This window comes from Mesoplodon bidens, assembly GCF_964165515.1.
Source record: "Mesoplodon bidens genome assembly, chromosome: 11".
Lineage (NCBI taxonomy): Eukaryota > Metazoa > Chordata > Mammalia > Artiodactyla > Ziphiidae > Mesoplodon > Mesoplodon bidens.
This window is the reverse complement of record NC_138167.1, coordinates 40,986,899-41,012,591: the sequence shown is the minus strand read 5'-3', so window position 1 is coordinate 41,012,591 and position 25,693 is coordinate 40,986,899. Positions and strand designations below refer to the sequence as shown.

The 25,693-nt window shown below is 42.6% G+C and overlaps 1 protein-coding gene across 8 annotated transcripts in view; it reads left to right on the top strand.

Moving 5' to 3' along the window:
- Positions 1–25,693, top strand: part of ATP23 (ATP23 metallopeptidase and ATP synthase assembly factor homolog) — a 25,870-nt gene extending 177 nt beyond the window's left edge. The window contains exons 1-7 of one of the 8 annotated variants that reach the window (XM_081247984.1): positions 4,026–4,111; positions 4,459–4,725; positions 16,550–16,595; positions 17,531–17,612; positions 21,208–21,345; positions 23,074–23,157; positions 25,075–25,693. In XM_081247984.1, the coding sequence (XP_081104110.1) occupies positions 4,665–4,725; positions 16,550–16,595; positions 17,531–17,612; positions 21,208–21,345; positions 23,074–23,157; positions 25,075–25,278 (615 nt within the window). In that variant the 5' untranslated portion in view covers positions 4,026–4,111; positions 4,459–4,664 and the 3' untranslated portion in view covers positions 25,279–25,693. Of the gene's footprint in view, positions 1–438; positions 572–3,397; positions 3,521–3,709; positions 4,121–4,458; positions 4,726–16,549; positions 16,596–17,530; positions 17,613–21,207; positions 21,346–23,073; positions 23,158–25,074 lie in introns of those variants that run through there. The other 7 variants (XM_081247989.1, XM_081247986.1, XM_081247983.1 and 4 more) reach the window with 7 other exon arrangements.

Below are 25,693 nucleotides of genomic sequence, written 5' to 3'. Positions count from 1 at the left end.
AGTTTTGGCGGCCCTGGAGAAGTGGATTTATTAGTTGCGAAAAAACAAAGCTAGAAAGCACTTTAAAGTTATATGCAACTTCATTTGTTGCTGTGATCTATTTAAGCAGCTTCAAACAACTTACTATAAAACAACTATTTTTTCTTTAGAGAATGAAGGCAAGCACACACAGGTGCAAACAATACAAAACTCCCAAATTTCATCTGTTGCTCGTTTGCCTGATGCACAGTGAGCCCAAACCAAAACGTGGGAGTTTGGAGCAGAGAAAGGTATCTTGCAGGACCCCGCAAGGAGAAGGGACAGAGCTCCTGCTCAAAATACCCTGAACTCCTGGAAGGGTTTCAGCAAAGCTTTTTTTTTTTTTTTTTTTTTCCGGTACGCGGGCCTCTCACTGCTGTGGCCTCTCCCGTTGCGGAGCACAGGCTCCGGATGCGCAGGCTCAGCGGCCCTAGCTTACGGGCCTAGCCGCTCCGCGGCATGTGGGACCTTCCCGGACCGGCGCACGAACCCGCGTCCCCTTCATCAGCAGGCGGACTCTCAACCACTTCAGCAAAGCATTTTTAAAAGCCAGGTGAGGGGGCTTCCCTGGTGGCGCAGTGGTTGAGCGTCAGCAAAGCATTTTTAAAAGCCAGGTGAGGGGGCTTCCTGGTGGCGCAGTGGTTGAGAGTCCGCCTGCCGATGCAGGGGACACGGGTTCGTGCCCCGGTCCGGGAAGGTCCCACATGCCGCGGAGCGGCTAGGCCCGTGAGCCATGGCCGCTGAGCCTGCGCATCCGGAGCCTGTGCTCCGCAACGGGAGAGGCCACAACAGTGAGAGGTCCGCGTACCGCAAAAAGAAAAAAAAAAAAAACCAGGTGAGGGAGACTGGTTGCAGAGTATGTGATCAAGTCCTGCACAATTCTCTGGTTGATGTTGAGATAATAGGGCGGTTAACATTATCCATCCTTAGGGGCCTATAGGGTCTGGGGGCTCATGATCATCAAGTAATTTCTTCCATTTGGTGGTGGTTTTAGCATCTGTAACTCAGGAAGTGTGCATCAGGTACTATTATCTAGGTATTTCGGAGGAGATACAGCGAGGATATGGGGAGGGGTTCCGTCCTGGGAAGGCCCCATAGGGTCCTGCTCGGTTACAAATCCACCCAGAAACAACCACTAAAAACACTTTGCAGCAGTCTTCCAGACCCTCTCTGTGCATATAATAAATTTCCAGCTTGTACATGCTATTTTGTAACCTAAAAAGCTTTTATGAACATATTTCATTTAAAAAACATGGTTGTATGTTTTCCATTGCACTTTTTGTTAAAACAGTTTCTATCCTTTTTGTTCTTAATTAGTGCTGCAATGGAGAAATGAAAATCCTTATAGCTAAATCTTTGCCCATGTTCTCATTTCTTTGTGGTGATTATTTGCTTTGCAAATTTGTATTTGCACTTCCCTCTCTCTCCCCTAATGCTGTCCCATTCCACTCCTATGTCTTTATAGTATAAATGGATGAAGTTAACACATATGCCATCCAAAGGCTACTCAATTTTTTTAAAGTATACCTTTCTGATTATAAAGGTAATACATGCTTATTGTAGAACATTAGGAAAATTTGGAAAAATAATAAAAATATTCTGATACCTAGACAACTACTGATCATATCTTGGTGTACAATTTTCTAGTTTTCTCTCTGTTGCCTTCAGCAATGAACATTGAAAAAATGTTTGCTAATTTGGTGCGGGGAAATGAGAGCTTTTAATTTGCATTTTTTTGTTTATTCATATAGCTGAATAGTATTTCAAATGTTTACAGTCTGTGGTCCATTTCAGGCCCCATCTTTTCTATCTAGCCTTCCCTGAGAATTCCAGACTAATTACACTAACTTGAAATGGTCTAGTTTTCCATATGTGTATATTTTAGTCCCCTAACTAGATTAAGAGCTAGTTGTGTGGTCCTGTATTATTCAGTTTTGCTGAGCCTACTTTCTTTATCTGAAAAATATAGTGATAACAATATTTATTTTGAGGGTTGTGGTAGGGATTAGAAATAATGTATCGCAGGTGAGCTCAATAAAAAGTAGCGCTTTTTGGTTACAGCTTTAGTAGTCTATGTACATAGAAGGTGTTCATAAATTATATTTCAAATGAGTGAGTAATCCTGGCATCTCACTCAATTTAGATATTTATTGAGCACCTATGACACATAGGTACTGTTCATAATCCTCAATGTCTCTTGAACCTTTATGAATTAGATACATTTCTTACATAAATCATATGCTCCTCTCAACCTTAGAAATTCTCTCATTATCCTGTTTCTCCTGCCATGCCTGGCCCATCATAGCAGGTACTGAATAAATGTGTGAGTTGAACTGAGTAAATTTAGTGGGAAAAGAGAAACACAAATTAGTTAAAACCTGTCAGGCAGTGATGAAGCCATAATAGGTATGAAGTACTTTGTACATTGGGAGATCAGGAGAGATTAATTTTGATTAAGGTATCTGGGAAGGCCCTGTGGATTTGGTAGATTTGATCAGGACCTGGATCATAAGGACTGAGGATGGGGGCTTAAAGATGGAAATATGAGTTAAGGCTTGGAGTTATAAGTTAAAAGGTTGTGTTTTGTTATGTTGATGAAAAAATTAATCAATAGTCGATCTAAGAAAGAAATGAAAAATTTTATTTTATTTTATTTTATTTTTTTTTTGCGGTATGCGGGCCTCTCACTGTTGTGGCCTCTCCCGTTGCGGAGCACAGGCTCCGGATGCGCAGGCCCAGCGGCCATGGCTCACGGGCCCAGCCGCTCCGTGGCATATGGGATCCTCCCAGACCGGGGCATGAACCCGTATCCCCTGCATCGGCAGGCGGACTCTCAACCACTGCGCCACCAGGGAGGCCCGAAAAATTTTATTTGAGCGAACCTGAGGATTATAACCTGGGAGACAGTCTTTCAGAAAGCTCTGAGCACTGTTCCACCCACTAGAAGTCACAGCACAGTTAAAGAAGTTTTTGAGACAAAGTGTTATATGTCAAATGAATTATTGACAGAAGGAAGGTTATCTCCCAAGGAGTTATGGAGTAGTGGGTCATCCTGACCCTATACAAGATTAAGAAGGAGTATCTTCTAAGGAGGTCTGGTTAATGCAGATGCACAATACACTCTAAGGGGAGGGAGGAGGCCCAAACTGGCAGAGAAAAATTGTTTAAATTTGTCTTGTCTTGCCATAAAATTTTAATTTTATTTCATCAATTATCAGAGAGTTATTTGCGGTGGCGAAAGAGTGGGGTGGGCGAATGGGCCTAGAAGAGGCAGAAAAAAAGTAGTTGGGTCTTATATTTTGAGGGTTTTGACGCGACCAGTCATTATAATTGCAACTTTCAAACGTTTCTGAAAAACAGTGCTTTTAATATGGCTTGGGGCGTCAAGAGAGAGGTGGACCAGAGGCTGCAATTAGCCTGCTGGTGGACAAAGCAGGGAGTGCGAAGATGGCAGAAACCTTCAGAGGGAGAAGAGTATTTAATGGCCAGTACTGGTCAGGAGGTAAGGAAGGAGTGTGCACGAGTAAGCAGGGCTGCGGAACAAGGCTTATGGGGACGGCACAAGCACGCTGAGCAGCGAAGGCCGCGCCCACATCAGGCGGGTTGTAGCCTGCGAGGGTACTCGCCAACCCCAGCTCAGCCAGCAGGCGCTTGGCCCCGCCCCTTGCCCGCCTAGCAGCCGTCACCCCGCCCCGTTACCGTCTTCCCTCCCGGCGCCTGTGGCCCAGCGCTCCGCTCCTTCGGTCTCCGGGCTTGTGGACCCCTGCGGCCGTCGCCTGGCTGGCGTCAGGTCGGCTCCGCGGAGGGAGGGCTGGGCTGTGGGTAGGCGGGAGGGACGTTGCCTTTCCCTGTCTCCACCCGGGCCGCCTGAGGCGGGAGGAAGCAGCGGCAAAGTCCGTGGGCGGCATGGCAGGAGCTCCGGATGAACAGGGCCCGGGCCCCGCTGCGGGGGAGCAGCTGCAGCAGCAACACGTCGGGTGCCAGGTCTTCCCGGAGCGGCTGGCTCAGGGGAAGCCACAGCAAGGGTTCCTCTCCAGCTTCTTCACCAACAACCAGAAGTGCCAGCTTATGCTCTTGCAGACGTTGGAGACAAGTAGGAGCCGTGAGCCTGGGGGCTGGGCGTCTGCGGAGGGTGCAGTGGGGGGTGTCTGAGAGCCGGCGGGCAGGGAGGGGCCTTGGTGCCGCTCCGCTAGGGGGCTCCGGGTTCAGCCCAGGTGTGTCTGGGGCGGGGTTCAGACACCAAGTGCAGAGTTAAAGGCAGATTCTTGTGAGGGCGGGTGTGGGGGTCTGAGCCTCAGTTTCCATCAGAGGAAGCGCTGAGGCCCCTTTCAGCTACTTTTGCTTCCAACTACTTTTGCTTGCGGCATGAATGAGGAGTTGGGTGAGGAGTTTGCCCTTTCCGTCACGCGCACTGGTCTGACAGATCCTTTGATATTTTAGGTAAATTATGCAGTAATATGAGGAATTGAGAGTCCAGGTGAAGCAGAGTTTTAAAGAGCCATGTTAATTAAGGCATACCTGCTGAAACTGCACAACTCAGATGGGAGTTGAACCCCGCCAAAACTCAGCTTGGGACTTGAACCCGCAGGCTGGGACTCGAACCCACTGTCTTTTAATTGAAATTGCACTCCTGGTCTCAGGACTTAATGAAGCTCAGGTTCTTTATGTCTCACTGCAGAAGGAATTCGGCGAGAGGCAAAGTGATAGGTAAGAAGTAGATTTATTGAGAGAGGTACACACTCCATAGACAGAGTGTGGGCCATCTCAGAAGGGGAGAGGCCCTGGGAGATACACATTCCATAGACAGAATGCAGTCTGTCTCAAAAGGTGAGAGCGGCCAGGAAATATGGGTGGTTAGTTTTTATGGGCTGGGTAATTTCATAGGCTAATGAGTGGGAGGATTATAACAACTATTTTGGAGAAGGGGTGGGGATTTCCAGGATTTGGGCCACTGCCCACTTTTTGGCCTTTTATAGTTAGCCTTGGAACAGTCATGGTGCCCGTGGGTGTGTTAGGTAGCATATGCTAATGTATTACAATGAGCGTATAATGAGGCTCAAGATCTACTGGAAGTTGAATCTTCTGCCATCTTGGGCCTAATCGGTTCTAACCAGTTTATGTCGCGTCCACAACAGCTCTGTCATTCTTTTTTTTTTTTTTTTTTTTTTTTTTTTGCGGTACGCGGGCCTCTCACTGTTGTGGCCTCTCCCCGTTGCGGAGCACAGGCTCCGGACGCGCAGGCTCAACGGCCATGGCTCACGGGCCCAGCCGCTCCGCGGCATGTGGGATCTTCCCGGACCGGGGCACGAACCCATGTCCCCTGCATCGGCAGGCGGACTCTCAACCACTGCGCCACCAGGGAAGCCCAGCTCTGTCATTCTTTAAGGGTTGTGCCCTGCCCTCTTCCCTCCTGTTAAAAGCAAGTTTTGCAGTTCTACCCTTTGGTGGAAAGGGTTCTTAACCTGCATACATGGGTGGACTTCAGAGTGTAGAAATTCCTGACATGGACTACGAAACCGTATGTGTATGCCCCTAAGTGCATTTTTCTGGGGAGAGAGTTCATAGCTCCATGATATTCTCAGAGAGACCCACGATCCCAAAAAGGTTAAGAACCACTGTTGTGGGTTAAATAGGACACCATCTGCTGACCAATTTTTCTCTAATCCCAGGGACATTGCACTAGAGATTTCTTAACTTTTTTACATTGCCATCTAAAGTTTACTTTAGATACATTTAGAAAATCAAAGACTTAAACTTATTGTTCCAAAGTAAGGTTACTGTTTCATAGCTGGCCAGTCACAGTTCAAAAGTCAACCACCCAATTATTTTCCAGCCTTCTTGAGATTACCTGCATCTAGGGAATCAAGGGAGGAGGAGGGGGAGTAGAGAAAATGATGACATTGTATTTACTTTGCAAATATGTATTGAATGCCTCCTAGGTTCTGGTTTGGGCAAATACAGAGAGGAGTTGGGACCCTGCCTTTAAGATGTTTCAAAGTGGAATGCAGTGGAAAGAACATAGGCTGCAGAATTAGACATGGGTTCAAATTTTGATCCCTTGTTACGTATGGAAGAGTGATTTAACTCTCTGATCCTCTCTATCTGAGAAAAAAAAAAGGGAGTGGGGGAGGGATAAAAATACCCCTTTTAGGGTTGTTGTGAGGAATAGATTTTATGAGTGTAAAGTGCCAGCATATCAGGAGCTGAATAAAGAAAAGGTAGCTGTTCTTACAGTGGCCGAGCCAAAGAGTGGAGGAAGAGTTGATATAGGTAGGATATGAGGAGGGTGAGGTGCTGAACTTTTGCGACCCAGTAGGAATTAACCCGCCTCAACCTTCCAAGGGGAAGGCTGCTGGGAGAACCTGTTGGTAGTATTAGAGCATCAACTTGAAGCTTTAAAATCCTATCCCTGGGGCGAGTGTGATGGGAGAAATCAGGCCTCAAGGGCGACCTTTGTTTTCTTTTTCTCCAAAGCAAATCCATTCTAAATACTGCAGGTCCTTTTTTTTTTTTTTTTTTTTTTTTTTTTTTTTTTTTTGCGGTACGCGGGCCTCTCACTGCCGTGGCCTCTCCCGCTGCGGAGCACAGGCTCCGGACGCGCAGGCTCAGCGGCCATGGCTCACGGGCCCAGCCGCTCCGCGGCATGCGGGATCCTCCCGGACCGGGGCACGAACACGCGTCCCCTGCATCGGCAGGCGGACTCTCAACCACTGCGCCACCAGGGAAGCCCTGCAGGTCCTTTTTGAAGTATCAAACCAATGTGCTCCCAGAAATTTTTTTTTTTAAAGAGGACTGTAGGCTTATGAATCATCCATTTCAACTTTGTAAAACTCTTAGTTGCTTGAATAATAATGCACTTAGTATGGTGCCTGATACCTGATATACACTAAATTATACTTATTATTAATAATAATAGTTTTCTTGTTAACACTCTTAAGAGGGGTCAGGTTAGTAAAGCAGTAACCTATACCTAACTTTCTCATCCTACACTACTTTTACTCACCTGTTTTTGCTTTCAGCACTTAAAAACCTTGATTTCTTTCTCTCTCTTTTTGTTTTTTGCTTATGTCACGTAATTTGCTGTGCATTTATACTCTCAGACAGGACATCTATACGAAAAGTTGATATTAGAGGCACTTGGGTTCATAATACTTTGCTGTAATTTTAGCAGGCTCATGGATTCTTTTTTTTTTTATAAATAAAAACTTTTATTTGTATTTTTCTCTTCTTGCTTTTTAAAAAAACATCTTTATTGGATTTTAATTGCTTTACAGTGTTGTGTTAGTTTCTGCTGTATAACAAAGTGAATCAGCTATATGCATATGTATATCCCCATATCCCCTCCATCTTGTGTCTCCCTCCCACCCTCCTTATCCCACCCCTCTAGGTGGTCGCAAAGCACCGAGCTGATCTCCCTGTGCTATGCAGCTGCTTCCCACTAGCTATCTATTTTACGTTTGGTAGCGTATATATGTCAATGCTACTCTCTCACTATATCCCAGCTTACCCTTCCCCCTCCCCATGTCCTCAAGTCCATTCTCTACATCTGTGTCTTTATTCCTGTCCTGCTCCTAGGTTCCACTTTTTTTTTTTTTAGATTCCATATATGTGTGTTAGCATACGGTATTTGTTTTTCTCCTTCTGACTTACTTCACTCTGTATGACAGACTCTAGGTCCACCCAGCTCACTACAAATAACTCAGTTTCATTTCTTTTTATGGCTGAGTAATATTCCATTGTATATATGTGCCACATCTTCTTTATCCATTCATCTGTCGATGGACACTTAGGTTAGTTCCATGTCCTGGCTATTGTAAATAGTGCTGCAGTGAACATTGTGGTACATGACTCTTTTTGAATTATGGTTTTCTCAGGGTAATATGCCCAGTAGTGGGATTGCTGGGTCATATGGTAGTTCTATTTTTAGTTTTTTAAGGAACCTCCATACTGTTCTCCATAGTGGCTGTATCAATTTACATTCCCACCAACAGTGCAAGAGGGTTGCCTTTTCTCCACACCCTCTCCACCATTTATTGTTTGTAGATTTTTTTGATGATGCCATTCTGACCAGTGTAAGGTGATACCTCATTGTAGTTTTGACTTGCATTTCTCTAATGATTAGTGATGTTGAGCATCCTTTCATGTGTTTATTGGCAATCTGTATATCTTCTTTGGAGAAGTATCTATTTAGGTCTTCTGCCCATTTATGTATTGGGTTGTTTGTTTTTTGATAATTGAGCTGCATGAGCTACTTGTGTATTTTGGAGATTAATCCTTTGTCCATTTCTTCGTTTGCAAATATTTTCTCCCATTCTGAGGGTTGTCTTTTGGTCTTGTTTATGGTTTCCTTTGCTGTGCAAAAGCTTTTAAGTTTCATTAGGTCCCATTTGTTTATTTTTGTTTTTATTTCCATTTCTCTAGGAGGTGGGTCAAAAAGGATCTTGATGTGATTTATGTCATGGAGTGTTCTGCCTATGTTTTCCTCTAAGAGTTTGATAGTGTCCGGCCTTACATTTAGGTCTTTAATCCATTTTGAGTTTATTTTTGTGTATGGTACTAGGAAGTGTTCTAATTTCATTCTTTTACATGTAGTGGTCTAGTTTTCCCAGCACCATTTATTGAAGAGGCTGTCTTTTCTCCATTGTATATTCTTGCCTCCTTTATCAAAGATAAGGTGACCATATGTGCGTGGGTTTATCTCTGAGCTTTCTATCCAGTTCCATTGATCTATATTTCTGTTTTTATGCCAGTACCATACTGTCTTGATTACTGTAGCTTTGTAGTATAGTCCGAAGTCAGGGAGCCTGATTCCTCCAGCTGTTTTTCTTTCTCAAGATTGCTTTGGCTATTCGGGATCTTTTGTGTTTCCATACAAATTGTGCATTTTTTTGGTTCTAGTTCTGTGAAAAATGCCATTGGTAGTTTGATAGGGATTTCATTGAATCTGTAGATTGCTTTGGGTAGTATAGTCATTTTCACAATGTTGATTCTTCCAATCCAAGAACATAGTATATCTCTCCATCTGTTTGTATCATCTTTAATTTCTTTCATCAGTTTCTTATCTTTTTCTGCATACAGGTCTTTTGTCTCCTTAGGTAGGTTTATTCCTAAATATTTTATTCTTTTTGTTGCAGTGGTAAATGGGAGTGTTTCCTTAATTTCTTATTTAGATTTCTCATCATTAACGTATAGGAATGCAAGAGATTTCTGTGCATTAATTTTGTACCGTTACTTTACCAGATTCGTTGATTAGGTCTAGTAGTTTTCTGGTAGCATCTTTAGGATTCTCTATGTATAGTATCATGTCATCTGCAAACAGATAACTTCTTTTCTGATTTGGATTCGTTTTATTTCTTTTTTTTCGCTGACTGCTGTGGCTAAAACTTCTAAAACTATGTTGAATAATAGTGGTGAGAGTGGGCAACCTTGTCTTGTTCCTGATCTTAGAGGAAATGGTTTCAGTTTTTCACCACTGAGAACGATGTTGGCTGTGGGTTTGTCATATAGCCTTTATTATGTTGACATAGGTTCCCTCTATGCCTACTTTCTGGAGAGTTTTTATCATAAATCGGTGTTGAATTTTGTCGAAAGCTTTTTCTGCATCTATTGAGATGATCGTATGGTTTTTATCCTTCAGTTTGTTAGTATGGTGTATCACATTGATTGATTTGCATATATTGAAGAATCCTTGCATTCCTGGGATAAACCCCACTTGATCATGGTGTATGATCCTTTTAATGTGCTGTTGGATTCTGTTTGCTAGTATTTTGTTGAGGAGTTTTGCATCTGTGTACTTCAGAGATATTGGCCTGTAGTTTTCTTTTTTTGTGACATCTTTGTCTGGTTTTATTATCAGGGTGGTGGTGGCCTTGTAGAATGAGTTTGGGAGTGTTCCTCCCTCTGCTATATTTTGGAAGAGTTTGAGAAGGATGGGTGTTAGCTCTTCTCTAAATGTTTGATAGAATTCGCCTATGAAGCCATCTGGTCCTCAGCTTTTGTTTGTTGGAAGATTTTTAATCACAGTTTCAATTTCGGTGCTTGTGATTTGTCTTTTTATATTTTCTGTTTCTTCCTGGTTGAGTCTCAGAAGATTGTGCTCTTCTAAGAATTTGTCCATTTCTTCCACGTTGTCCATTTTATTGGCATAGAGTTGCTTGTAGTAGTCTCTCATGATCCTTTGTATTTCTGCCGTGTCAGTTATTACTTCTCCTTTTTCATTTCTAATTCTGTTGATTTGAGTCTTCTCCCTTTTTTTCTTGATGAGTCTGGCTAATGGTTTATCAATTTTGTTTATCTTCTCAAAGAACCAGCTTTTAGTTTTATTGATCCTTGCCATTGTTTCCTTCATCTCTTTTTCATTTATTTCTGATCTGATCTTTATGATTTCTTTCCTTCTGCTAACTTTGGGTGTTTTTGTTGTTGTTCTTCTTCTTGTTTCTCTGATTGCTTTAGGTGTAAGTTTAGATTGTTTATTTGAGATTTTTCTTGTTTCTTGAGGTAGGTTTGTATTGCTATAAACTTCCCTCTTAGAACTGCTTTTGCTGCATTCCATAGGTTTTGGATCGTTTTCGTTGTAATTTGTCTCTAGGTATTTTTTGATTTCCTCTTTGATTTCTTCAGTGATCTCTTGGTTATTTAGTAACATAGTGTCTAGCCTCCATGTGTTTGTGTTTTTTACGTTCTTTTCCCTGTAATTGTTGATTTCTAATCTCATAGCACCATGGCTGGAAAAGATGCTTGATATGATTTCAGTTTTCTTAAATTTACCAAGTCTTGATTTGTGACCCAAGATGTGATCTATCCTGGAGAATGTTCCATGTGCACTTGAGAAGAAAGTGTAATCTGCTGTTTTTGGATAGAATGTCCTATAAATATCAATTAAATCTATCTGGTCTATTTTGTCATTTATAGCTTGTGTTTCCTTATTAATTTTCTGTTTGGATGATCTGTCCATTGCTGTAAGTGAGGTGTTAAAGTCCCCCACTATTATTGTATTACTGTCGATTTCCTCTTTTATAGCTCTTAACAGTTGGCTTATGTATTGAGGTGCTCCTATGTTGGGTGCATATATATTTATAATTCTTTTATCTTCTTCTTGGATTGATCCCTTTGATCATTATGTAGTGTCCTTCCTTGTCTCTTGTAATAGTCTTTATTTTAAAGTCTATTTTATCTCAGATAAATATTGCTACTCCAGCTTTCTTTTGATTTCCATTTGCATGGAATATCTTTTTCCATCCCCTCACCTTCAGTCTGTATGTGTCCCTAGGTCTGAAGTGGGTCTCTTGTAGACAACATATGCACAGGTCTTTTTTTTGTATCCATTCAGCCGGTCTGTGTCTTTTGGTTGGGGCATTTAACTATTTACATTTAATGTAATTATCAATATGTATGTTCCTATTAACATTTTCTTAATTGTTTTGGGTTTGTTTTTGTAGGTCTTTTCCTTCTCTTGTGTTTCCTGCCTAGAGAAGTTCCTTTAGCATTTGTAGCTGGTTTGGTGGTGCTGAATTATCTTAACTTTTGCTTATCTGTAAAGGTTTTAATTTCTCCATTGAATCTGAATGAGATGCTTGTTGGGTAGAGTAATCTTGGTTGTAGGTTTTTCCCTTTCAGCACTTTAAATATGTCCTGCCACTCCCTTGTGGCTTGCAGAGTTTCTGTTGAAAAAATCAGCTGTTAACCTTATGTGGATTCCCTTGTGTGTTATTTGTTGCTTTTCCCTTGCTGCTTTTAATATTTTTTTCTTTGTATTTAATTTTTGATAGTTTGATTAATATGTGTCTCAGCGTGTTTCTCTTTGGGTTTATCCTGTATGGGACTCTCTGCACTTCCTGGACTTGATTGACTATTTCCTTTCCCATGTTAGGGAAGTTTTCGACTATAATCTCTTCAAATATTTTCTCAGACCCTTTCTTGTTCTCTTCTTCTTCTGGGACCCCTATAATTCAAATGTTGGTGTGTTTAATGTTGTCCCAGAGGTCTCTGAGACTGTTCTCAATTCTTTTCATTCTTTTTTCTTTATTCTGCTCCCTGGCAGTTATTTCCACCATTTTATCTTACAGTTCACTTATCCGTTCTTCTGCCTCAGTTATTCTGTTATTGATTCCTTCTAGAGTATTTTTTTTTTTTTTTTTTTTTTTTTTGCGGTATGTGGGCCTCTCACTGCTGTGGCCTCTCCCGCTGTGGAGCACAGGCTCCAGACGTGCAGGCTCAGCGGCCATGGCTCACGGGCCCAGCCGCTCTGTGGCATGTGGGATCTTCCCGGACCGGGGCACGAACCCGTGTCCCCTGCATTGGCAGGCGGACTCGCAACCACTGCGCCACCAGGGAAGCCCTCTAGAGTATTTTTAATTTCAGTAATTGTGTTGTTCATCACTGTTTGTTTGCTCTTTAGTTCTTCTAGATCCTTTTTTTTTTTTTTTTTTTTTTTTTGGCGGTACGCGGGCCTTTCACTGTTGTGGCCTCTCCCATTGCGAAGCACAGGCTCCGGATGCGCAGGCTCAGCAGCCATGGCTCACGGGCCCAGCCGCTCCGCGGCATGTGGGATCTTCCCGGACCGGGGCACGAACCCGCGTCCCCTGCATCGGCAGGCGGACTCTCAACCACTGCGCCACCAGGGAAGCCTAGATCCTTTTTAAATGTTTCTTGTATTTTCTCCATTCTGTTTCTGAGATTTTGGACCATCTTTACACTCATTACTCGGAATTCTTTTTCAGGTAGGTTGCCTATTTCATCTTCCTTTATTTGGTCTTGTAGGTTTTTATCTTGCTCCTTCCTCTGTAACATTTTTTTGTCGTTTCATTTTTTTTTTTTTTTTGATGGGTGGTGCTGTCTTCTTGTCTTACTGGTTGTTTGGCCTGAGGCATCCAGCACTGGAGTTTGCAGGCAGTCGGATAGAGCTGGGTCTTGGTGCTGAGATGAGGACCACCGGGAGGCCTCACTCCTGGTGTTTGATATTCCCTGGGGTCTGAGGTTCTCTGTTTGTCCAGCAGTTTGGACTCAGTGCTCCCACCACAGGAGCTTGGCCCGACCCCCGGCCTGGGATCCAAGATCCTGCAAGCTTTGTGGTGCGTTAAAAAAAGAAGAAAAAGGGCCTCCCTGGTGGCGCAGTGGTTGAGAGTCCGCCTGCCGATGCAGGGGATACGGGTTCGTGCCCCGGTCCGGGAGGATCCCATATGCCGTGGAGCGGCTGGGCCCGTGAGCCATGGCCGCTGAGCCTGCGCATCCGGAGCCTGTGCTCCGCAACGGGAGAGGCCACAACAGTGAGAGGCCCGCATACCGCAAAAAAAAAAAAAAAAAAAAAAAAAAAAAAAAAAAAAAAAGAAGAAAAAAAGGAAGGAAGAAAGAAAAAAGGAACAGTACAATATCAAAGAATAAAAAACAAAATAAAATTAGAAAGATAAAAAATATATTAGGAAAAATAAAACTGTAATTGAAACAACTGCAATAGGGTAAAATAAAACCACAACAGAAAAAAGAAAAAAAAAAGGGGGTGAACAAGCCAAAAGGAGAGAACAATAGCAAAGTATAAAGAATAAAATAAAATTAGAAAAATAAAAGATTTATTAGGAAAAATAAAAATATAAAAGAATGAACAACAGTGAATCAACAAGGTAAAACAGAACTCCAATGTAAAAGTGGAAAGAAAGAAAAAAAAAAAAAGCCTTGGCTGTAGGGGTGGAACTTAGACAGGAGCGGAACTCAGGCAGTGGTGGGATTTAGGGTGGGGCAGGACCTAGGCAGGTTGGGGGTGACATTTGAGCACGGTGCAGGTCCTCTGCTTAGGACCTGCCTGCAGAAGGGGAGAGGCAGCACGTCAAAAGGAGGGCCTCTGGAGTGTGGAGTTCCGGAGTTTGGAGGTAGGGTGCTGAGTGAGGGTGTGTGGGTGGGGTTTAGGTCCAGCGCATTGGAGGGGGTCTCAGAGGGTGTCTCCGAGTGTAGAGGTGGGGCCCTGGGTGGGGGTATAGGAGCGGGGCTTGGGCTCTGCGGGGCACAAGGGAGGCTCCAAGGGCAGAGGATTAGGCCCTGGAGCCCAGCAGGCCTCCCGGTGCCTAAGTGGACAGGGAGAGCACTGGCCCCATTCCTTTGTGCCCCTCCCTCACCATCTCCCACAGGGTCTCCCCCATCGCCACTGGACACCTAACCGTGGGGGGTCCCGCTGGGTGTAGGAACTCCTCCCTTCCCCCAGCCACCCCTCTGGGGTGCTGGTCCCGGAGGTCCGGCATTTACTTTTGCTCCCCCTTACCTCCCTCCCACTCCCTCAGGACCCGTGTGGCTGGAGGGGGCCTAGGTGGGCAGAGGATCAGGCAGGATCAGGATTTCAGCAGGTTCCTGGGGGCCCAAGTGGGCAGGGGAAACATGGCAACTCTCCCTTTTGATACTCTGCCCTCCCAGGGGTTCCCCAATTGCCCCCTGCAGGCGTGGGAATCCCTTGCCCTCCCCCAGCTGCCCCTCAGGGGCGCCAGTCTCGTCCGGCCTGCACTTCTCCTCCCCCTTCGCTCCCCCACTGCCCCATGTCCTACCCAGTTGCTGGGGGTTCCTCCCATCCCCTTAGGTGTCCGTGGTCCCCCACCGGTGCCTGGTAGGTGCCCTAGTTGTGAGGAGACGCTCATTCTGCATCCTCCTAGTATGCTGTCTTGATGCCGCCCCCCGCCTTTTTTTATAAAGTTTTTTTTTTTTTTTTTTTTTTTTTTGCTGTACGCGGGCCTCTCACTGCTGTGGCCTCTCCCGCTGCGGAGCACAGGCTCCGGACACACAGGCTCCGCGGCCATGGCTCGCGGGCCCAGCCGCTCCGCGGCACGTGGGATCTTCCGGGACAGGGGCACGAACCCGTGTCCCCTGCATCGGCAGGCGGACTCTCAACCACTGCGCCACCAGGGAAGCCCTAAAGTTTTTTTTTTTAATTTTATTTATTTTTGGCTGCATTCGGTCTTCGTTGCTGTGTGCGGGCATTCTCTAGTTGTGGCGAGCAGGGGCTACTGTTTGTTGCAGTGCTTGAGCTCGTTGTGGTGGCTTCTCTTGTTGCAGAGCATGGGCTCTAGGCGTGCAGGCTTCAGCAGTTGCAGCACAGAGCTCAGTAGTTGTGGCACACGGGCTTAGTTGCTCTGCGGCATGTGGTGTCTTCCCAGACCAGGGATTGAACCTGTGTCCCCTGCATTTGTAGGCGGATTCTCAACCACTGTGCCACCAGGGAAGTCCCTCATAGATTCTTAGAAGTGGGGGGCCTCAGGAGTCATCTAGGCCTTTCCAACCCCCATCACTGACCAGAAACCTCTGTGTTATCAACTGACCAGAGTGTTTATAGACCTCTGCTGGAACAGGTTATCTTTGAGGCCCTTTGAGGCTATTGGGCTCTTGTATCGACAGCTTTAATTGTTGGAAAAATACTTTCTCATACTGAGTTGAAATGTGCCCTGTGTAACTTCTGCCCTTTGGTCCTTGTACTGCCCTCTGAAGAAATGTTGGCTGAATTTATTCCCACATGGCACCCCTTCAGATACTTGAAGGTACTGTGGCCCTAGTTAAGTCTTTTTTCTCTTTTCCAAATCTATAGATCCCTTTCTTGCTTCCTGTGGAAAATAGTCCTGAACTGTTCTAGTCACTTTCTCCTATGGAACAGCTTCGGTTGGCAGGTCCTATTTAGAGTATGGTACTCAGAATGGGACACTATTCACAGACCAGGACAGACAATAGTGGGGCTACCTACTGTCTTCCTCTAATGTGGGTACTATGCTGCTATTTGTTTCTATGGATATTGGTCCCAAATTTTCTCAGTCTTTTGGTGTGTGTGTGTGTGTGTGTGTGTATGTGTGTATATATATATATATATATATATCTATATATCTATATATCTATTTTTATTTATTTATTTAAAAAATAAATTTATTTATTTTATTTATTTATTTTTGGCTGTGTTTGGTCTTCGTTGCTGCATGCAGACTTTCTCTAGTTGCAGCAAGCAGGGGCTACTCTTCATTGCGATACATGGGCTTCTGATTGTGGTGACTTCTCATCGCGGAGTACGGGCTCTAGGCACGTGGGCTTCAGTAGTTGTGGCATGCGGCTCAATAGTTGTGGCTCACGGGCTCTAGAGCATAGGCTTAGTAGTTGTGGCGCACAGGCTTAGTTGCTCCGCATCATGTGGGATCTTCCCGGACCAGGGCTCGAACCCGTGTCCCCTGCATTGGCAGATGGATTCTCAACCACTGCGCTACCAGGGAAGCCCCTTGGTATATATTTTAATACATTGTGTTTGATCGTTTAACTGAAAAGCATATTTGATGTTATCTAAGATGTTTGGTACTACCCATTTTGGTATTTCTATCAGTGTTTCATTTCATTAAAGACTTGCTTTTATGTTAATTTAAGCTTATCTTTTCATATTCATTTTTTATCATTTTTAAGATAGTATTACTTTGCTAAGATTTGTGAGGTTTTGTTTGATAATATCTTATACTGCTATTTGGATAATTTAATTGGTGCTCTTTTTTTCCAATTACCATATGTAACTGAATCAATATCTTTCTAGATCCATATGTTAAACTGCTGCTTGATGCCATGAAGCATTCGGGTTGGTAAGTGAATCTTTTTGAAGTGCTGCTCTATATTCTGGCTGCTGTAAACAAAAAATCCCCACCCAAACTGGAAGTACTTCAGATATTTCACTTCAGGCCACAAAGCCCTTTCCATATGGTAGGTGGTGGTGGTTGGCTGCACTCTCTCCAGGCAGGCCTTGTTCTCCCTGGACCTCTTCAGCCCTAACTCCACATCTCTGGCTCTACTATTCACCTCAGGTGTTTAGTAAAGATGATACTTAAAATCTTACTTGTAAGTAATCACCAAACCTGGTTTTTCCACTATGCCAGTCTCAGCATTATCCTTAATGGAGAAGAAATCTCAGCTTTTTTTTTTTTTTTTTTTTTTTTTTAATGGTACGCGGGCCTCTCACTGTTGTGGCCTCTCCCGTTGCGGAGCACAGGCTCCGGACACGCAGCCTCAGCGGCCATGACTCACGGGCCTAGCCGCTCCGCGGCATGTGGGATCTTCCCAGACCGGGGCACGAACCCGTGTCCCCTGCATCGGCAGGCGGACTCTCAACCACTGCGCCACCAGGGAAGCTCGAAATCTCAACTTTTTATGCATGTAGAAGCCTTCCAGGTGTTTAACTTTGAGGAGATCGGAAGAAGTGATTTCTGAGGTCCACTTCTTAACATTCTGGCCCAAGGGCAGAAACTCCAGCATATTTCCAATATGGTCTTAATTAGCTGATCAAATTCTTTATGGAATCATAGCGTAGAATTTGAACTGGGATAGATTTTGCAGAGACAGTTTCCTTATTTACAGATGAGAGAACTGGGTCCTGATGGTGTTGAGTTGCTTTCCCAAGGTGTCCTATGTGGTAGTGATGGAGAGATGTGTCATCTGTGTCTCCTGGCCCAGGGCTGTTTCCCCTGTGCCCCATGCACACTACTTCTGGACGTTGTCTTTTTAATCCATTCTTACCTTCCAGCACTGTTAACAAAGAAAGACACTTTTCTTGTGAAGATTGTAATGGAAATGTCAGTGGAGGTTTTGATGCTTCAGTGTCTCAGGTAGGCGGTCTACCAAGTTGTCTTCTTTCCTCCAGTTCTCTCTCCTGATGTTTGTTGATTGCCTTCTACGTGCTGGGCATTCCATTTGGTAGACTTTGTGTAGAATTCAAAAAATGAGTTAATTGTGGTCCTTACTCTTAAGGTCCTTACATCTCACAGGGGAGACAAGACAGGAACGCAGAGACAATGATAAAATTTGAGGCGGGTTAAACTCTTTGAGGTGGGTGTGGTTACCACAATGGGACAGTGATGTGATTGACTGAAAGATGCCAGCAGATTCAGCTAGAGGATGTAAAGGCTCTTCAGGGGCAAAGAAGACAAAGACTGTTGCCAAAAGCAGGGGTAGCATGAGCAAAGGTGACGTGTTGAGAAAGCACAAGGTGTATTTGGGGAATGGCATGTTGTCTAGTTCAGCTGGAGGGCAGGAATGCATGGGGAATGAGGAGAAGTAGGATTGGAAAGAAAGATAGGCTATATGGTGGGAGGCTTTGAATGCCAAGATAGAGTTTCACCTTTACACGGTGAGAAGTGATAGATCTTTGAGAATTTTTGATGAGGAGAGTGAGTTTTCTCATCTGTAAAATATGGGTAATGATTATGTTTATCTTATAGAATCGTTATGAGAATTAAATGAGATTTCTCTTGTAAACTACTTATCATAGTAAGCACAGCACTTAAGTCAATAAATGCTGTAAGTTTTAAGTCAGTGGGGGGTTTTGACAGTCTTGAGGTGGTAGATGGATATGTCATGTGATATGAGGGTAGATAAAAGTGTTATAAGTCACTGTTTCCATCATGAATATATGACACATTTAAGTACATTTAATTGTTTCCTGCTAGGGAATTTTATATGTATTTTAGTTATTTATAGCTGTTTCACGGTAATCATGGGAAAGAGCAACATAGCAGAGGGGTGAGATGTCTGAGTTTTGGAGTCACATAGACTTTGAGTTCAAATCCTAGTTCCCCTGCTTATTAGCTGTGGGGCTTGGGCAAGTTGTTCGTTTTATTCTCAGTTTCCTCATTTGTAAATTGATAATCGCAACACCTACAGCTCCCAAGATGGGTCTTGGTAAGTTCATCCTCTTTGGGGGTTAAATAGAGTGCACATTTTGAGTCTTCATCTTATTTCTCAGCAGTGTTATACACAGTTGGGCACTCTTTTTTTTTTTAATTAAAATTTTTGTTGTGAAGTATCTCATTTATATAGAAGAGTAAAATACCTGTAGGTACACTTTCAGTCATAACAGTAAAATGAACATCTGTGTAACTACCACCCAGATTTGAGAAATAAAACACTGCCAGGACTTCAGAAGCCTGTGTGCCCCTCTTGGGTCACAACCCCCTCCCTTCCTTATTCTGACTTCTGTGATAACCATTCCCTGCTTGTCTGAATGGTTTTGCCATCTTTGTGTACAGTCCAACAATGTGTTTAGTTTCCTCCTTCTAAGTTTTATACTTGGGGTCCTGTGTAATACTTTGTCATTTTATGAAATCATACAGTCTTTGTAACTTAATTCTTTCGTTCAACATTGTGAGATTCTTCTGTGTTGTTGTGTGCACCTCTGGTTAATTTAGTTTGTGTTGTATATTATTCCACCGTATGTCTGTACTAGAGTTTACCCTATCAAGTATTGATTGTTTCCAACTTTATTATTATTATAAACAATGCTGCTGTGAATATTCTTCACCTTCTCTCCCAGTGCTCGTGGGCAAGAGTTATTCCAAGGTATCTGGCTAGAGTGGAGGTCATATCACATGCACACACTTGACTTTAACAGCTAATGCCACTTTCTTGCCATGGTTTCCAGTATGCAACACTCTTGTGGTTGCTCCTTTGCTAACTTAGCTTCCTCTACCAGCCCTTAAATGAAGTCCCTAATCCTTGGTGTTAGAGCCCCTTCTTTTCTACTCTGCACTCTACCAAGGGGATCTCATTTACTTTGCTGGGTCAGAGCTTTCTCTTGAACTCCACATCCATATAGCCAAGTGTTCACTGAACACCTACACTTGGATGTCCTAAAGGCACCTCAGACCTGACATGTCCAAATTCAAATTGACTTTTACCATCCTCCATCCCCACCCAACCTGGTCTTTTAGTTTTGCATATCTCGGGGAACGGTACCACCATCCGTCCTATTACCCATGCCAGAAATTTAGGGATCATCCTTGATACCTCTGATTCCCCTCCCATATTCTATCCAACACCAAATTTTGTCCAGTCTACCTCCTAAATACCTTTTTAGGCTCCCACCATCCTAGCTCTTGCCTAGAATACTTCATTCACCTTCAACTAGTCTCTATGCATCCAGTTTTGATCATCTTTTGTTTATTTTTCCAACTGTGGTCAGAAGGATAAAAACAAAATAAAACACCCCCCATTTCACTACTCCCTTTCAGTGACTTCCCACTGTTGTCAGGATAAAGAGTGATTTGGCCCCTGCCGACCTCACCAGCCCTATCTCATGCCTGCCGCCTCCAACTCTGTGCTTCGTACTACAGGCCTGCCTTCAGCTTCTCCAGCATTCTTTTTCTTCAACCCTCCCCTTACCCTTTGCCTATGTTGTTCTCTGTCTGGAATGCTCCCTTCCCCTCTCCTCGAATTTAACTCCTGTTCATCCATTAGATCCCAGTTTAAACATTCCTTCTGCAGAAAAGCCTTTCCCAACCCTGCAGACCAGGTCAGACCCTCTCATTGTATGTACTCGTGACAACCTGGGTTTTTCTTCATGACAACTGTCACTGCATGTGTTTAAACATTTTGGTAAATATTTGATTATTTCTATCTCCATTAGTAGATTATAAATCTCTAGTAGGTCTTGATAAATATTAGTTGAATAAATGAATGTTGAATGAATGTTTATAAAATATCTGGGACATGTCCCAGTGTCTGGCACACAGTAAGTACACAGTAAGTGGGGACTATTATTATTAGGACCCCTCACGTCTTTATTATTCTTATAGGGTCCTGCTCTGTGCTGCTGGCTTTTTGCACTTCTTTCTGAAGCTCTTTCTGAGGACTTTTCCTGGCAATTCTAGTAGAATGGGACAGTGTGGTCATTCATTATTGATTCATTGCTTATTGAGAAACTTGATAAGAAATATTGTGCACATATTCTCATTTAATTCTCACAATTCTAAGAGGTAGGTACTCTAAGTCATCTCCTTTTTTATAGTTGAGGAAACTGAGGCACAGAAAGCTTAAGAAACTTGCCCAAGGTCACTGACTTAGTAAGGAGTGGGGCTGGAATTTGAATCTCCCTGCTTCATTCCAGAGCCCACTCTTAATATAAGACTGTGGAGTCTAAGATGGCTGGTACAGTCAACCCAGTGAGGATGGTGTGTGAATAAATGTCCTTAAACTAAGTGCTGTGTAGTCCAGAGAGAGGAGAAGGGAGAAGTTAGCCATTGGGAAGGCTTCATGGAGCATGTATGGTGAAGACCGAGCCTTGATGGAGGGGTGGGTGTTGGGTGGATAGAGTGGGTGAGGCTTTCCAAGCAGCTGAGCCCACTCAGGTGAGAGAGAAGATGGAATCTATGAAGTGAGAGTAGATCGTAGAAATAACCGAACTTTCCTCATTTTGGTGCTTCTTAGATTGTTTTGTGCCAGAATAATATCTGTAATCAGGCCCATATGAACAGAGTGGTCACCCATGAGCTCATTCATGCATTCGATCATTGTCGAGCTCATGTCGACTGGTTCACCAACGTCAGGCACTTGGCCTGCTCTGAGGTAAGTTTTATTGTAGAAGGTACTTTTTCCCCAAGGACACTGTTGTGTGTTTGAACATTTTATTCAAGTATGATTTATTTAAACGTATTCCTTTTCTTGTCATAATTCCACATTAGTCTTCAGTTTACATTTTTAACTATTGAATATAATTCTTTTAGATACAGCAGGTAGACATTTTAAGTATCTTTTTAGAATTGTCTTAAATATGACCCTTAAATCCTAATAATAGTGATGACTTTTAATAATAAGCTATTTTCCCTATGGAATAAATTATATAATACAAAAAATTTATAGTTAACTTTTACTGAGGGGGCTGTGTGCCAAATCCTGTGCTGTTTGTGGACTCTTATTTAATATGCACAACAGCCCATTGAGGTAGATACTGTTATCCCCATTTTATTTCTGTGAAAAGTGAGGCAGTTGGTCAGATACTATACATAGCAAGTGGCAGAGGCAGGATTACAGCCAAGGTTCTTGACTGGTTTGCTGTGCTGCCTTCCATAGGTAAAGTTCCTAGCTTTCCCTAGAGTAAAACAGTTCGTTTCAAAAATACAACATAGAAAGATATTTATTGTTAAGCATTTTGGATTGCTGTCAGAAATACACACATATATATGCTCCTAGAAAGACATTTGTATTTCATACTTGCATTTCATTAATTGAAGAGTGCAATGTGCTGAGAAGCTAAAGAAAATTAATATAAATTTCAAGCTTATACTTTATAACTTAGATTATTTTCTCTTTCCCTTGAAATTAATAGGCAGCCTCACTGCATCTGATTATAACTCATATTATTTGGAAAGAAGACCGAAATCTGAGCTTTTAAATATTTCTCTCACTTGGGTGTTATGAGAATTAATGCCTGTTAGCTAGTTAAAGTGTGTTAAGTGCTTTGAGCTCCTCAGAGGAATGAAGCCATGTTATTATAGAAGTAACAAGAAGTGGGCCGTTCTGATTGCATTGAATGAGCAAAAACGTGGCCAGGTTGGCTGTAGAATCCATGTGGGTAGTTCCATGACTTTTTCACCTATTAAAGCTGCTTTTTACCTTAAAGATGTAGAAAATTAGAAAATACATACTAACTTCAGGCTGTCATGTTCATAGCATGACCAGTTTGGAATGTTCTTGATTCTCTGTACCACTTAATTTTTCATAGGCCAATCAAGACCCTGGAGGAAGGGCATGAACTTAACACGGGTTTAAGGGAAGGTCCAAGAGAGTTTCAGTGATTTGGGCTAGGAGAGCTGGAAGGTTTGTGTGCCTAAAGTGTCTTAGGTACTGATGTATTCAGTTTTAAACTCACATTGAAGCTCAGTTTGTAGATCTTTGGAAGAATGCTTTCTTGAAGTCCTTTTGGTAATTTCTAGAAGTGTTTGTGTTTTGTAGAGAGCATAATCTTTAACTTTGAGGTCTAACTCTTCGACTTTTGGTTCCAAAAGAAATTAGTTCTGTCTGTAAGACTCTGGTGGAATGTTTTGAAAATTCCCTTTGAATAGGTGATTGCCCCCAGTGTATTTGGCACTGCCTAGTGTAGCTCATGGATATCTGCTCTTTTTCTTAAGAACTACTTGAGTCAATAGAGTAAAAAAAAAAGAATCTTACAGGTACTCTGTTTTCAGAAAAATATACCAATTTTATATTCTTTTACAGTTAAAAAAATCAGTTGATATAAAGGTATAGAGCACAAGTGCTTATTTTCTTTTTGTTTGCCTTCTGTCTTTGTGATAGGTTCGGGCTGCTAACCTTAGTGGAGACTGCTCACTTTTAAATGAAATATTCAGGTTACATTTTGGATTAAAACAACACCATCAGGTAAAAACTAACATACGAAATCATTTACTGTTAAGAGTGCTATGAGTGGAAATAATGAATAGAAAAATGAGAAGTATATTTAGTATTTGAAATTTGAAAGAGCTACTTATATGAAAGAATACAACATGTGTATCACTTAAGCCAAATAGATGGAATTCAGTTCTCTTTTATAATTATGGGCAAGCTATGTGACCGAGTGATTTTCACAGTGAAAAGCGCTACGGTCCCACACGTGGGATACTTTTGGATGAGGGTAAATAGGACTGGAAGTGAAATCACAGCCTGTCTTACTTTTATCCTAACAGTACTGGACTTGTGTTTTGAAACCATCACAGTATTCTCTAGACAACAAAGTAATACCTGCCAGCACAGAGACTGCACTGCAGCGCGTTGTGTATTAACACACCTTTAAAGGCTATATGACGTGACAGCAAAGCTTTGGATCCGCACAGACTTGATTATGATGAGCTGAGCTGAGAGATTGTGTAAACAAAACAAAATGAAAACTATAGGCAAAATCATCCTGCTAGAAAGCTTTTCTGTTGGTGGTGTTGTCTAAAAGAAACACTTTATTTTTTTCTTTATTGGAGTATAGTTGTTTTACAATGTTGTGTTAGTTTCTACTCTACTAGAAAGCTTTTAAGGTCCACGATAGATGGGCATGAGGAGAGGAAGTTTAGAACGGATGGACTGGTGAAGAATGTGAGCGGTTCTGCCCATAGCAACCAAGGGGCTCTGTGTCCACATTTAGGAGAAAGGCTGGTCAGAGCTCTTCTATGGGAAGAGGTTGCTGGGCCAATTTGTCAGGTACATGGGCATCAGGATAGCAGTTTTAACCAGATGCAAAAAGGACAGGCTTGGAACAACAGCAGGAAGGCCCTTGGTTCTCCAGAGAAAAGAGTAACTCAACTCTGGGGAGGAAGGTAGAAAGTCACAGAACTACGAAGAGGAATTTTGAACTCAGTGAATGGGAGTTAGTTAGAAGGCAAACCTGGGGCCTGAGAAGGGTGGCTCCTCTGATAGGGCTGTTAAGCTTTCAGTCTGTGCCAAGTCCCCTTAGTGATGTGCCACTGACTTGTGCTGCATGTCTTCCATGCCCTCCAATCCCTGCTCATCTGGTGAATTCAGCTCAGGCAGCATTTGAATGGGCGGTGTGTTCTGGCTCTCAGTGGAAGTAGGGTGCACATCAGAACATCCCAGAGAAGAGGCTCATGCAGTTAAGGCATGTAATCCGGGGTCCAGAGTCTTTGAAAGAGAAATCTCTCCTCTTTTTAACTTGGGTAGCAGCAGCAGAAAATGAATAGAACTAGCAGTAGGATGGAAAATACGTGGAGGTAGTGGGAGAAGAGTCCTAGAGAACAGAGTCTCTGCTTTTGTACAGTACGTACCCAAGGAGAAAGTTGTTTGATTTTTTTTTCCCCCTGAAAAATTAGGATGCCTTCAAATTTTGTGTGTATGTATGTGTGGTTTCCTGTTGCCTCCAGGGGAGATGCCCCTCTCGAAGGAAAAGTTATCTAGCATTGGTCACCTGAAAAGCTAAGGGAGAGAGAGGCACAGGAGTATATTTCGTATTTATTCAAATTAAAAAACTCAACCAGAACCTTAGTTATAGACTTTTTTATGATTCTGCAATTTTGGAGTTATTGTTTAGCAGATACTGCCTAGAAATTATCATCATTAGGAAAGATGAGAAGAAGGGAGGAGGGGAAGGAGATCTTACTTATACCTAAATAATTTTAGATTGGGCTAAACATGTTCCATAATTTAATCTTTCTTCTTTGGACTGACAGAAATTAATAAAGTAACATGAGACGAAATTAATTTTGACTGTGGTTTACACATTGTATAAAATGTTACCATTTCCTGACAAAATTTTCATATATTAATAAAATTAAAGCCACATACTTTTCTCCTTAGACTTGTGTGCGAGACAGAGCCATTCGTTCTATCCTGGCTGTTAGGAACATCAGCAAAGAAGTAGCTCAGAAGGCTGTTGATGAAGTTTTTGAATCTTGTTTCAATGACCATGAACCTTTTGGAAGGATCCCTCATAATAAGACGTATGCAAGATATGCTCATAGAGACTTTCAAAACCGGGATCGGTACTACTCAAATATATGAAGATGATGACATTTTATATTGCAGAGCTTCAGTGATCATGAAAGTATGGTTCCCAAGTGGACAAACATAAAACGTAAATGATCAATTAAATACAGAGAAGACACAGAAGATGCTGATTCTAGCATCAGAAAAAGTAACTGTGGTAAGAAATGAAACTGCCTTAAACTCCAAGGCAAAAATTGTATCTTTGTAGCTAACCATTTGGTAAATAAGGCAAATAAATTGCATTTTTAAATTTTCTACAATGTACTTGTTATTACTTGTGTTTTTTTTTATGATTGTGATTTGCTTTTATTACATTTTAAAACTTGATTGTGAAACCTGTGAAGTATGCCCTTTATGATGTGTATGTCTTCTTTGGAAAAATGTCTGTTCAAATCCTCTGCCCATTTTAAAATCAGGTTGTTTATTTTGA